Source organism: Phytophthora ramorum, assembly GCF_020800215.1.
Source record: "Phytophthora ramorum isolate Pr-102 chromosome Unknown Phyram_PR-102_s0001, whole genome shotgun sequence".
In the NCBI taxonomy this organism is placed as follows: domain Eukaryota; phylum Oomycota; class Peronosporomycetes; order Peronosporales; family Peronosporaceae; genus Phytophthora; species Phytophthora ramorum.
In genome coordinates, this window is record NW_027150647.1 from 4285726 (window position 1) to 4299315 (window position 13590).

The 13590-nt window shown below is 54.6% G+C and overlaps 7 protein-coding genes across 7 annotated transcripts; 2 read left to right on the forward strand and 5 right to left on the reverse strand.

Annotated features, from left to right (window-relative positions):
• Window positions 1-53: 53 nt before the first annotated feature.
• On the reverse strand, window positions 54-1042 carry KRP23_1072 (putative beta-lactamase HcpD; the record flags this gene model as incomplete). The annotated part of the gene is made up of 5 exons (XM_067881000.1): window positions 54-359; window positions 438-517; window positions 588-638; window positions 702-773; window positions 871-1042. 5 exons carry the CDS (start codon window positions 1040-1042, stop codon window positions 54-56), a joined length of 681 nt encoding a protein of 226 aa, XP_067751640.1.
• Window positions 1043-1244: 202 nt separating this feature from the next.
• KRP23_1073 (Phospholipase D beta 1) lies at window positions 1245-2852 on the forward strand (the record flags this gene model as incomplete). The annotated part of the gene is made up of 1 exon (XM_067881011.1): window positions 1245-2852. One exon carries the CDS (start codon window positions 1245-1247, stop codon window positions 2850-2852), a length of 1608 nt encoding a protein of 535 aa, XP_067751641.1.
• Window positions 2853-3212: 360 nt separating this feature from the next.
• Window positions 3213-4592, reverse strand: KRP23_1074 (uncharacterized protein; the record flags this gene model as incomplete). Its single annotated transcript, XM_067881022.1, has 1 exon — window positions 3213-4592. One exon carries the CDS (start codon window positions 4590-4592, stop codon window positions 3213-3215), a length of 1380 nt encoding a protein of 459 aa, XP_067751642.1.
• Window positions 4593-5068: 476 nt separating this feature from the next.
• Window positions 5069-6490, forward strand: KRP23_1075 (uncharacterized protein; the record flags this gene model as incomplete). Its single annotated transcript, XM_067881033.1, has 1 exon — window positions 5069-6490. The coding sequence occupies one exon, from the start codon at window positions 5069-5071 to the stop codon at window positions 6488-6490; it is 1422 nt and encodes a 473-aa protein (XP_067751643.1).
• Window positions 6491-6601: 111 nt separating this feature from the next.
• KRP23_1076 (Phosphatidylinositol 3-kinase 2) lies at window positions 6602-10774 on the reverse strand (the record flags this gene model as incomplete). Its single annotated transcript, XM_067881044.1, has 3 exons — window positions 6602-6946; window positions 7013-7078; window positions 7160-10774. The coding sequence occupies 3 exons, from the start codon at window positions 10772-10774 to the stop codon at window positions 6602-6604; spliced, it is 4026 nt and encodes a 1341-aa protein (XP_067751644.1).
• A 405-nt stretch (window positions 10775-11179) lies between these two features.
• KRP23_1077 (uncharacterized protein) lies at window positions 11180-12769 on the reverse strand (the record flags this gene model as incomplete). The annotated part of the gene is made up of 2 exons (XM_067881055.1): window positions 11180-12556; window positions 12620-12769. 2 exons carry the CDS (start codon window positions 12767-12769, stop codon window positions 11180-11182), a joined length of 1527 nt encoding a protein of 508 aa, XP_067751645.1.
• Window positions 12770-13140: 371 nt separating this feature from the next.
• On the reverse strand, window positions 13141-13536 carry KRP23_1078 (uncharacterized protein; the record flags this gene model as incomplete). Its single annotated transcript, XM_067881066.1, has 1 exon — window positions 13141-13536. The coding sequence occupies one exon, from the start codon at window positions 13534-13536 to the stop codon at window positions 13141-13143; it is 396 nt and encodes a 131-aa protein (XP_067751646.1).
• Window positions 13537-13590: the final 54 nt, after the last annotated feature.

Genomic DNA, 13590 nt, shown 5'->3' on the forward strand with positions numbered 1-13590 from the left:
CTCTCGACTCTTCTTTTGTCTTCACACCAATGCAGCGAGTGATACGGGCTAACTCAGGCCGACTTGATGGAGGACATGCCACCCGCCTGCTCAATGAGCGTCTCCGTCTTGGTGCGGTACTCTTGATACTTGGCCTCGTCCTTGGGGATACTTTCGTCGCCCTTCTTGTACATCACGGCCAGGTTGTGGCACGCAGGTGCGAAGTTGGCGTCGCAGGCCTTCTCCAGATACGTCTTCGCCTCCAGCACATTGCGCTTAATGGAGCTACCCGACAGATACATGGTCGCTACGCGATTGCAGCTGTTCGCATCGTCGCGCTCGCACGCTTCCTTGAAAGCTGTGAGACCCTTAGCGAAATCCTACACAAGCAAAACAAGCAAAACAACGATGACCATGAAGAAAATGTACTTTCATAGAATACATCAAACGACACCAACCTTCTCGCAACCAATGCCCTGGGTACGCATGAAGCCCACGTGGTGGCAACCAGCAGCGTGTTCTCCAGCACACGATTTCTCTACCAATCCACACCCAGCCGAAATGTTAGTCCAACCAAGGTACTGTCATCACCATGTGACACAACTCACCGAAGAGCTTGAACGCTTCTGGATCGTTCTGCTCCGCACCCTTGCCGGCAACTGAAGATCAAATACACGACGTCAATACAACCTTATCCACCGCCCATCGTGTACCAAGCGTACGTTTTAGCCGTCCGAGGTTGAAGCAGGAGGCCGGGTATCCATTCTTGGAGCAGTTGAGTTCGTACATTTTAGCTGCAATAACACACACATTTTGCAACGGCCTCAATTAGCATCCGACACAACAAACCCTTCGAGCAAGCAATAGCCCTAGATCATTGCCACCGCCCACCTGCATCCTTGTAGTTCTTGTCCACGACCGCCAGCCACTCTCCCCAACTGTGACACGCGCTGGCATCGCCCTCGCCATCGTTGCAATTGGAGCGGAACTCGTAGTGGCGCTCCTCCAGCTGCTGGTTCACGCGCTTCACCTCCGCGGCGCTGTGGTCGCTGGCCTTGACCATGGTGCCTTGGTATCTCTAGAGCACAGCCTCACAATTCCTACTTGTTTATGCAAGCTGCTTTCTTTAGTATCGAGTTTTTGTCCAGGTAAATGCGAACAAAATGTAGCCATCATACAAAAGTGGGAAAAGCAGCCATGTTCCGTGAAAGGACGCGAGCAAAACGAGCAAGGTGTTGCTGCATTGCGTTCCTTCTCGATACACCATGGCGACAGAGGACTTGAGTCGCTCGATCCCTTTCTTCCCGGACCCGCAGCAGCGAGCCAATGTGTCGGATAAAAATGAGCGCGCGTCATTCGAGCAGCCTGTTCTGGAGCCAGACAAGTGGTTCCTCACGGCGAAGGAGATGCGGACGGCGAGAGATGGATTCGAGCGACCGAGCCACGCGCTCTTTACGACGGGGAACCATGTGAAGATCTATGCGGCATCAGCCGGTTACTTCAGCGACGTGGCGGATGACATCGCACAGGTCCGTGAACGCGACCTCGTGTATATGACAGGTTGGTCGGTGTGCAACGTGCCGTTCAAGCCCCTGGAAGAGAAAACGACTTTGCACGAATTAGTGAAGGGTGCAGTGACGCGTGGAGCTGACGTACGCATGCTAATGTGGTCAAATTTGACGGAGAGAAAGCAGGTTTTGGAGGTCCGAGGCTTTGTCAACGCCTTGTCACCGCCGGAAGCGAGCGGCCCTGCTCGTTTCGTGTTCGACGATCGTTTGCCACACTCGACGTCGTCACATCACCAGAAGTCTGTGGTGATACGTAAGGGCCGTGAGCTCGTAGCTTACGTAGGAGGGGTCGACCTCACTTCGAACCGCTGGGATACACTAGAGCACGACCAGCACGAACTGCGGCAGCGCGCCGGCATCGAGAGAAAGAATCGCAAAGGGTGGTTGGATGCTCATGCTCGGATTATTGGGCCTGCAACCAAGGATGTAGCAACGAACTTCCTTGCACGATGGAACTCAGAGCCAAAGCCGTCGCAGGATTTGATAGACGACCTACTTGACTTTGAGAACCCAGACTTCTCCGCGCTTCCTTCCGTTGAAGATGTTATTCCCTTGCTCGTGGTCCCCGAAGATGGATCGCACGCCGTACAGTTTGTTTGCACGTACAGCCCAGACTATGACGGCTACACTGACTTTGCACCGATGGGAGAGCAGTCGATCTTGCATGCCCGTATCAAAGCTATTCGAAACGCGCGCAACTACATTTTCATCCAGGACCAATACTTCATTCTCGTACCAGAGCTTCTGGATGTCCTTCTTGAAGTCATGCCCAGCATCACGCGCCTCGTTGTTATTGTTCAGAGAACTGTCGAGGCGAGTTACACAGGCTATGACAAGTACCTATACGACATGGTGTCCCCTCTTCTGCTTCATTTTCCAGACAAGTTTCAGCTCTACACAACAAAGGAGTCACGCGGCTTGTACATCCACAGCAAGGTAGTGATCGTCGACGACGTGTACGTCTCGCTCGGTTCGGCTAATTGGAATCGTCGTAGCATGACGAGCGACACAGAGCTTGGCATTAACGTTGTCGACACAGAACACGTGCAATCGCCAGACGGCGTCACTGTCAACAAGCTTGCTCGGGAGTTCCGCCTACAGAAGTTCGTGGAGGCAACAAAACTCCCGTACGCCAAGTTCGAGGCTATGACTTTTATCGAGGCGTGCAGTGCGCTCGACGCTGCCGCTCGCGATGATGGTTTCAGCCTGGTTGAAACTTACACTCTGGGGGACAAGACCAGGTTTGATGTCGAGCACATCCAGCGACAGATTGTCGACCCCGAAGACTCTTTGGGAAGCAGGTAAATGCCGTCATCCAGTGCTCTCGATTCGACGAACTCATAATACCTGTGTCTGTGCATTTGATTGTTGTAGTGAACATCGTCAAACAGGATGGTGTACCGCGGTCTCTCGATGCTTACGGTGTTGTAGACGACAGACAAAAATACGAGCATAGTCCTCCTGCAGGAACTGCTTCCAGTTGGGCACACGGAATATTGAGTAGCTTCTGTTGGGACATACCACTACTTAGCAGAATGAAAGGCATCAAACATCTTGCCAACGCAAACGCTATTTGGATTAAAGGAGAGAACACCTTGGCAGCAGCGTCGCCACCGCTGTTTCGTTCTTGGCTAGATCAATACCCATTCAGGCGGCCGAGAAAGTTTACGCCGCAGAGTCCGAGCCGTAGCCGCTACTTTTGCTATTACTGCTGCTGGTCAAATTTGTATCTCGAATGAGCTTTGTAAACTCGTTGATCTCGGGTAGCGATCCTTGCTGTAGCATGGCACCGTGCGATGCCGAGATACGGCCTTGGTGGAACGAGAAATCACTTTGGAGCGGTGCAGGCTTGGGCTGGTCTAGAGATGGCTTCCGCTCTGGAACGGAGATCTCCGGAATGCGCGTAAGACTAGTGCCCCCCGAGACAAAATAATACTGACTGCGAATCAGCACCGTGAGTTCTTCCTCGATCTGCAAAAGGCGTGCCTCCAAGTCAATGTCGTTCGCATCCAGACCAAACGGGCATTCGATCTCCATCGCAACTTCGTCCGCCATGAAAAGGAAAGTGCCCCACATGAATACCCAGAGCGGAGTGTACAATCCGGACCTGGGCACGATGACGAACGTGTACAGCAACATGTACGCGGTGAGCAGGAATTGCAGGTATTGCATGTAGTTGAATGGGATCGGGACATTTGCGATATTGAACACAGTGGTGTACAGGTTGGGAAGCCGAGCGAGTTTCAGCTGGAGGGCGTTGGCGTTAGGCAACGTCAAGTGTCCGCGGTTCGTGGCGACCTGCACCAATCGCTTCAACCAGAGCTCTGTGATCGTAGCACGTAGTTTGTGCGGCGTACGGCGAACAATGGCCCTATAGGATTCCTTGTCGTCGACTGGCATTTCGTGCTCTGTTCCGCACGCGTATAGTTCGTCGTATTCAGCGTCGGTTAGGACACCGGCTTCCTTCAGCTTATCGATTCCATCCAGTCCACGGCAGTCGTGGAATACAATCGCGATGTACAGGAACACCAGGCGACGCAGTTCCGTGAAGAACGTACATTTTTCCAGGATGTCTTGTGGGATATTCAGCGCCTTGAAATCCACCGACGGTCGACGTACTCGTGGACGTGTTTCATTGTTGGTGGTGTCTTCACGCTTCGAGGCTTCAGCCTCCGTTGCATCGGACGCTTCCGTCAACTCGTTCTTCATTGTGGTGCTCACGTACGCGCAACCTGAGCCCACAATGTCCCGTGCTGCTTCAGACAGTGTACCGACAGCGACCACGCCGGCTCGCCACTGTGCGAACGCCGAGTTCATGCGAAACGAGACGATGAGCCCCAGGAACGTGTTGAACACCGTCAACGAGTCTGTGAACGCCGTCGAGTTGCGGGTGGCTACCACGAACGGGTGGTACTGGTTCACCAAGGCAACAGCCAGAGCGATCATCGCCATGATGAAAGCTCGTATCGGGGCCTGGCCATTCAGCGCGGAACCTTGCCAGCGCATCAGCACGCCCCAGAGGTGCGATGCATCGTAGTAGATCATCCTAACTGACTTGAGCCTTGAGGGGGATTTCCGGAGTGGCAGATCACAGAACTCCACAGGTCAATGGGGCTCAGTGCGACGCGATATAGTCAACGACCATCTGCCGGAATAAGGACGCACCCCCAGCTGGAGCACCGCATAGCATGCCGGTATTCATGGAAAACACAGCAGGAAACGGAGTTTGGCAACGGTGTACGAAATGAATGGTAGAGTGGTCAGTGGCTCGGTGTGTCTGGCATCTTGCCAGTGGCAGGCACTGACCGCCGATCAAAATCCGAGGTGCGCTCTCAGCGTTCACCATCGCGTGGATTTGTTTGCTGATGGGTTTGGGGGCATGCTGTACACTCTTCTGAGCACTGAAATACAAGATGGGGGCGTGGTGCAATGCCTGTGGCTTGCAATTGATGCGTGTGAGGTTTGCGCCACCCCATCTGTAAAAGACTCCATTGTGGAAAGAGCGTCCAAGTGCCAAGTCGATGATTTACTACAATACGTCGCGGCTCTGGGGGGTGCTGCTGCGATGGCACGGCTCCGCCTTGAATGGCCAAGCCCCCGTGCGAGCGCTGATCATGGCGTCCGTCGCCATGGTCGTTGCAGTCGCCAACCACTACCACCCGTTCGTGGTGGCCACCCGCAACTCGACGGCGTTCACAGACTCGTTGACGGTGTTCAACACGTTCCTGGGGCTCATCGTCTCGTTCCGATTGAATTCGGCTTTCACACAATGGAGAGCGGGGATGGTGGCTGTGGGGTCGCTGTCCGAAGTGGCTCGGGAGATTGTCGGCTCTGGTTGTGCATACGTGAGCACCACCATTAAGGAGGAGCTGAAGGAACGTGGCGTGGAGGACACGAACGACGAGGCTATTGCAGAGGCAGCAAAGCGAGCAGGAAGGACTCTGGATGAAGAGATCGAACTGGACAAGAAGCGAAAGCAGCTTGGAGGTGCTCGACACAAGCAGCAGTCGATTCCGCGCGATGTGCTGGAGAAGTGCACGTTCTTCACAGAGCTACGTCGTCTAGTGTTCCTGTACATTGCCATCGTGTTTCACGACTGCCGTGGCCGTGACGGTATCGACAAGCTGAAGGACTCGGGCGTACTGACCGAGGCAGAGTACGACGAGCTGTATGCGTGCGGCTCGGAGCACAAGAAGGTGGTCAAGGACAAGGAGTCATACCGTGCTCTGGTGCGCCGTACCCCTCACAAGCTGCGTGCTACGATCACAGAGCTCTGGCTGAAGCGACTTGTGCAGGTTGCCACTCGGCGTGGCCATCTGACGCTGCCCAACGCGAATAACTTGCAGATCAAGATCGCCCAACTCCCGAACCTGTACACGACGGTGTTCAACATCGCCAACGTCCCGATCCCGTTCAACTACATGCAGTACCTGCAGTACCTGCTTTCTGCCTACATGCTGCTCTACACCTTCGTCATTGTGCCGAACTCGGGTCTTTACACGCCGATTTGGGTGTTTTTGTGGGGGACCTTCCTCTTCATGGCCGATGAAGTCGCGATGGAGATTGAATGTCCGTTTGGCTTGGATGCGAACGACATCGACTTAGAGTCGCGGCTGCTGCAGATTGAGGAAGAGCTCACGGTGCTGATCCGTAGCCAATACTACTTCATCACGGGAGGAGCAAGCCTCTCGCACATCCCGGAGAGCTCTGACGATGGGTCTTGGCGTCAGGTGCCGTACGCAAAGTTGCAGTCGAAGCCAGAAATCACCGAGGCGTTCTCGTTCCACCAAGGCCGACTGTCTCCATCTAACATGGCGATGGTGCAGCAAGACTCACTACCGCAAATCAACGAGTTCACTGCTCTGATCGAAGACCCGGCGGCCAAGAAGAAGACGCAGTCAGCGAAGGGTGGGGAGTACGGCTCGACCGACGCGGTGGCATAGGCTACGAAGCTTTCGAAACAACAAGGTGTGGGTGCAGCTACTCACCAACCAGTTTTTTTACTTCATTGATCGAATCCTGCCCCCCCCCCCCCCCATTCGCTAGCCTCTTTATCAGTGAACAAGATTGTGAATGGTGTTGTCAAACCGTCTGGACCAACTTCCGAGGCAATCAGCGATAGTACGCTGGAGCGACTCGGATGCCTGCTCCTCCGACTGCTCTGGCTTCAGGGTTGACACGATGTAGTTGATGTCGTCGCGGCCTGTAAGCTCAGGCATATCAGCCGGCACCATGACAAGTAGAAGCGATACTAGCAGGTGCATGTGTCGCCGGAGTACGTTGTACGCGATGCAGCCGGTTTCTAAAAACTTGCCAAAGGCCTTCCCTTCAGTGCCACCCAAGACGTAGGCCATTTCTTTCGTGAACACGAATGGAGTGCGTTCACGCGCCATTCCCATCTACAAACAGGACACACAACTCCATGAGGATAAACCAACAGACTAAATAAAATGCAGTTGACATACGCTGTACTTGAGGTGCCCCAGGAAATGGCCAAAATCAATGTGGAAATACCGACCAGCAGAAGAGATCTGTTGCACAAATGGAGTAACCAGGTCAGTAACGAGTTCGTAGATCAACCCAACTCAATCAAACCATCTATGATAACGTACCATGATGTTGTCGTTGTGACGGTCGCCGATACCAAGAACGTAGGTTGCAACACAGTAGCCAGCACAGGAGCGGCCGAACAAGTCGATGGCGGCCCTGTGACTTTTTCCATCGGGATTATTAGCTTGAATCCACTCTGCGAAAATCGGATCCTTGAAAGACCCCATGATTCCTCCGCGCTTGTGAACATCAGCTGTTGTGACTGAGTTTGGCACAATCTGGAGGATACCCGTCATCGGAGATGTAGCCACACACTTGTATGGCTCCATTGCCAGATCCAGACCTTCCTCACGCCACATTTCATCCATCAAACGGATCAACTGCAGCGTCAAACAATCTTGCCGTACGTCATCGCCAGCCTTGAACATCACCGTCACAGGATCACCGCCTTCCTCAGCATTCTCAAACACCAACCACAGCGGCTTCTTCGCCGAATCCATCACGCGGCACTTGCTCACGATGATCTTTCCCACTTCAATACGCGGATCAAGAGGCAACTGGAACGAGCCCGGCAGAAGCTCGTTTAATGCCTCCAAACCCTGCTGCATCGCGCGCTTCATTTCTGCCGCGCCGTCCTTTTTCTTCGCCTTTACACTCTGGCAAATGCGCTCCAGCATCCCTCCCTCCGAGAAAAGCTTGTCCTGCAACTTCAGAATCGCACGCATCTTCGAGCTACACACGTCCAAGTACGCGTTCAAGATCGTGCCGTACCGCTCGCGGTACTGGTCGTTGTGCGCCTCCACCTTCATGCTCCAGAAAAGGTCGAAACCGATCTGGTTTGGATTCTTGATGGCTCGCTCGATCAGCATCATTACCAGAGGAGATGCGTGGTGGTTTTCATACTTAATGGCTTGTACAAGCTGTGGTAAGAAGTAGCTGAAAGTCGTATCAGCCATCTGACTTAGCTTCTGCATCGCGAACGTGCGAACGCCTTCGTGCGCAAACTCGCCATTCAGAAGTTCGATGTAGGCTGCTTGATGGTCAGGCTCGGCCCAACGCGGTAACAATGCCAATGCCTCGTCAGTTTCTCCAAGGTCGTCCCAGTGGACACAGGACAGCACTCGCGGCAATGCTGGAAAAATGTCGGTCAATTCCTCGCGATACATCCACAGCTGGGACTTTTGGTACGGGCTAAACGGGTACAGCGGGTCCAACAAAATCAATTTGCGTAGATCTCTTAGACACGAGTCGCGCTGATTGGAGCTGTCACTGCTGCACGAGTCCGAGTGACGACGCGCATGTTTTAACGACGAAGACGACGAAACACTCAGGCTGTTGAGTTGTTCATTGCTATAGCTTGAGCGTGGGCTTTCCTCGAAAAATAACACCTCGCCGTTGTTTGTCTCACTTAGAGTGATAGTTTCGCTGAAAATGGTTCCATTGGCTCCAACAGTTTGAATCGCAAGCATCCACGCCTCACGAGACTGTTTTGTGTCCGCCGACATGATATATTCTCGAGAAGAATTCATAGGTCGCACCTTAAAGCACCACGTTTGACGTACTCGTCGTGTACCGCTATTCACGGGTGCTGTTGTAAATGTCTGGTTCATATCGTCGGCCGTACTGACGGAGCAACTTTTCAACGAGATCTGTTTACGTGCCGCGGTTTGGTCATCGGCATAGCTCAGCGAGCAAGTGCCCTGGTCCACGATGAACCAGCGCCGCCGCCAACGCGTCAAGCTTTTATAGTTCCCCACCTTCCGAAGCCAGCCTTCTTTATGCAGCATGCTTGACCGACTGCTCTGGACGATACTAGCTCGATGAGGGCGAATGCTCGATGAAAGCATATCTGTGTCACTCCAGTCAAATTTGACTGGGGCGCTAAACTTGCTGAACTCGACATGGATCAATGATTCGTTCGGCAGCACCACGTGCGGTATTGGTCCTTGTACGCAGGAATGCAAGTTATTATGCATGCGGGCGTAAATCGGACCTTGTGTTAGCATGCCATCTACTTCGAACGCATTGATCCCAGTCACAAGCATCTTTTCTTCTTGGCCGTTCGATCTGGAGCCTCCAATGACTTTCTTAATACCAATCACTGTCAATTCCACGCGCATTGTCCGCGTCACCTCGCAAATATCGATGTTGAATTTGTGCCAGACAGGGTTGCTCCATTCGACAAACAGCAAGTCGTTGCGTTGGGCCTTGAGACGGACGTCGATCGTATCCACGACACCATTTTCGAGCAACTGGCCACCATCAAACAGCGCGATGCGAACCACAACGCTAGCGCTGGCGAGATCAACCCGGGTAACAGTAGCCGCTTCACTCGTTCGTTTTAATACGCACGTGGTCCGTGGGATGTTGAGGACGCGGTGGATCCGAATCGCGAAAGGTTCCTGAACCATTACACTTGGAACAGGTGCAATTCGGCTTGGTTGATTCTGGTCCCATTCAGTCTCCCCGAGCGTTGTCATTTGTAGTGACGTGGAACGTTCGGTCTCCAACATTTCATCCAGTTGGTTCGAACTCTTGCTCGCCCTTGGATCGCCTGCCAGCTGCAAATTGTTGCGAATACTGAGATTTATCATGGCTGTCTCCCGAATGATCGACTTGTGCACCACTGTAAGTCGGATTGTCTTTTTGGTCAGCAGACATTCTCGCACGTGAACGTACTCGTTCAGCATCCTGTAGCGGTCAATCATGTAGTCGCGATATCCCGTGATCTTCAGCAGGTACTCAGTGGGGTCATATGGCTTCAGCGGAGCTGCGTCCAGCGCCTGCTTGTAGCAGTTGAAAATGTGCTCCACGATCTCTCCCACCGTATCACTAGTCGTCACAGCCATCCTGACGTCCGTAATAGCCTGGGCGTTCACCTCCCGTAGTTGGAACTGCCTCTTGTACATGACGTGGATCGCATTGAATTTGACCACTCCACACAGGGCCTTGATCCAGCGATGATACTCCACCTCCGACTCGGCCGCCAGCACCCACGTCCTGGCCGTGGTGACCAGCAGGAAACCGAAGGGCTCCGACTTATTGTCCATGGGCTGAAGGGACGACACCTTTTCCAAGTCAATATTTCCTTTCTCGCAGCCTTTCTTCTCATCCCGACTCAGCGGGATGCCGTGTTTCTCGGGCTTCTTCCTGTAGTAGGCCAGCGTGCTGCCGTCCAGCTCCATGTACCTCTTCTTGAAGGCTTTGAAGCCCTCGCCTCTCTTCCTGAGTACCCCGCTCACGAGCTTCGTGGGGACGGCGTGGGACACCTGATGCTGCGAGATGATGAGCGCGGCCGGGATGCGCGCCACGCAGTTGAGGAATTGCGGCGTGTCCAGCGCGAACTTGCGCTGCTTCTTGTGGGCCACCCAGTCGCCGTCCTCGACGCGGAACTCGGGCGTGTTGGCGCGCACCTCGAGGTCCGTGGGGGAGATCTCGGCGTGCGCCTGCTGCAGCAGCTGCCCCACGGCCGCGCGGAAGTACAGAGACTCCTTGGAGTGGAAGAGCCCGGGCACGGGCTGCCAGCGCTGGCCCGCCGCGGTCCGACCCGCCTGCGCGAATGGGTTCATGACGCCGAAGCTCGGCACGAGCGACGTGTCGACGTTGTCGAAGCTCTTGCTGGCCTCGTAGCAGGCGTACGAGGCCGTGAGGGACGCGTCCGACGCCCGGCCGTGCATGACGCGCGTAATGACGTGCTTACGGGGAGGATTCTCTCGCTTCTTCTACGGTGGGTGGCAAGTCGCGGAATGAGGTGGCCAAACAGCAAAAAATATGTAGCCAACGAGGGGCTGTTGGGTGAAAACCCGTGCAAAGCGATCGAGCTTGCTGCACTGCTTGTTGGCAGCATTCAGGAAGCTCTGCTTCCGACGCTGAACAATGGACTTCACAGAGTGAGGATATTTTCTTTTTACGCGCAGTTTTGATGCATGGCATGCGCGATGGTGCGCGGCGCATTGTCCAAGTTGAAGTTGTTGCAAATCCGTGATGTTACCCCAGTTGACGCGTCCCAAGTGGCTCAAGTAATGCATTGACAATGGGCTCCGATGGAGGCAACGCATGTGTGTATTATTTACTGTGCTCAATCAGTCCCCGCAGACCGACCGGATGTCGAAGCCCACAGAGTAGTCGTCGTCTTGCCTCGCGGCGCAGGGTCTCGGCGTCATGGGCTTCTGGAGTTTCGGGATGTGGTCGTGCGTGGTCGCCAGGATGGAGACACCTTCGCGGTGGATCCGCTCGGCCGCTTTCTGCTTCTTGCGCGTCTCCACGAGTTTCTTCATGCCGCTGTCGCGGTTCCACGAGCCTGTGAGGACCTTTCGGAGCTCCTCGCGGTCGTGCACCTGCTTCTTCTCGATTGCGTCCAGCTCGTTGCGGACTCGCTGCAAAAACACTTGATCATCCTGCAGCAGCTTCTGCTTCATATTGACGCGTTCATGCTGCTTGCTGGAGATCTGGTCCTGCAGCTGATGCTTGAGCTGCTCTTTCACGCGCTTCTGATAGCGCTGGTCGTCAAAACCTTGCCGCGCGCGCTCGCTTTCGGAGAAGAACGTGCTGGCCTTCGGGTCTGTCGACCTTCGATCGTATTTCTCGCTGGCAAGCACGTCCTCATGCTGCTGCATTTGCAGGCGCAGGTGGCGCTGTAAGTCCTCTGCGGACATGCGTCGCATCTTATTCTCCAACGCCATCGTATCCAGGTCGCGTCTTTGCTGTAGCTGCGAGTCGAACGCGTACTTCGCCTCGAGATCCACGTCGTTTGCCAGCTTGGAAATGTGCCGCTTGAACGCGGACTCCATTACGCGGTGCTTTGACGCGCTTTCGCCCGCACAAGAACCTGGTGAGAGCAACGCGTCGTACATTTCCAGCTCTTCCTCAATACTAACGTCCGTGCCAATGACATTTTCAGGGTCGCTGCGGTTGGTGGGCAGCGCTTCCTGATCGTTGTCAGGAAATACAATGCTCATGGTAGCAGCTTGCTTCGGGCCTTCATTATAGTCGACCATGTTTTCTGGTGAGATGTCGAATTCATCCAGATTGCCTAATGTCGACGGCGGGCTGCTGATCATGGAGCGAGTGATTTGATCTTCGAGCGCTTGTGGGAATTTGAGAGGGTCAAAGAGCACTGAGACGCATCGGTTCTTGGCAATCAGTCGACCAAAATTGAAGGCTATCGACATTGGCACTCCCGTGCTCGCTACCATGCCAATCTTTTGCACCATGTCGCGAATCGCACAGAAGACGAGGTCCTTGGTGAGGTTGTGCGAGAACCTGATGGCGATCTTGGTGAAATTGATGTCCTCGAGCGACGCTAAGTTGGCGTTGGGCAGCGGTGGCCGCTTCTGCGAGACCCCGTACGTTTTGATAAAGGTGTCGGACAGGAAGAAAGTGGGTCTCAGTTTGGGCTGGTTACGCGCGTTAGTGAAGGTCTCCCACGTGATTGTCGCGAACGTCGCGATATGCACACCCTGCAGTGGACACGGTCAATACGAGCAAGGTTTGGGCAGCCAGCTAGCACTGTTGAGCCGTACCTTGCCCTGGCTGAAGCGGGACTCGATCCAGTCGTTGAACGCTCGCCAGACATCTTCGAGCGTCTCTCGCTTCCTCTCGGAAGCGCATTTCGTGCGCGACAACCGAGTGCTGCAGTCATTCAGCAAGTGCTTGAGCGTGTACAACGACATGTCGACACTTAAGCCTCAGGGGCAGATTGAGAAACAGCGGCTCGAAGCCGAAGCAATCGTGTCATGCTTCAACTTTAACCTGCCCAGACCGTAGCGACACGATTAGCCAGGCCCTATTCTTAGAAGGTAAAGTCCATAAGTGCCGCAAAATATCGTTGCCCAAACCTTCAGGCGAGAAGCTGACGGTAGACGTTCAGGCCTCTCCAAAACCCACCAGCGAAATGTGTTGAATAAACTCCTCTTCCTCCTCGTAAATTATTGGTATGTTACACCTTGCCACCCGTGGCCGCTTCATGCCCTTCCTCGTTCCAAACTCTATGATCCGCTCATGTCCGCGAGGACAGAAGACACCAAACAGCAGTCCAAACGCCTTAAATCTCCAGCACCCTCAGTGTGAGACGGCGGGACATGGCGATCTCGGACGACTCCATCATCATGCGGTAGATGCGCTTCTCGCTGCAGCCGGCCTTGGTGAGCATGGTCACGCGCTCCAGGGGCTTGAGCCAGCGCACCTTGCGGCGTCGCTGCGCGCGCTTGGATGCGTCCTTCTTCTTGCCCTTACAGGCTCTGGGGGGCGACGGCGCCGTCTCGTCCTCCACGTCGTCATGCTCCGTCATGGCGGCGTCGTCCAGGGGCGTGCTCCACACGCAGCGCGGCTCGCGTGCCAGGCCGATGGAGGGCCCGCCGTGCTTGGGCACCGCGCTACCACCCAGGCCTACGCCGAACTCGTACACGGTGACGGTGGACCAGCGTACGCACTTCTTCATATTGGTGATTTGGTGCTGGGCTTCTGCTGCTGGCTTTCGCGAATGAACGGTGGC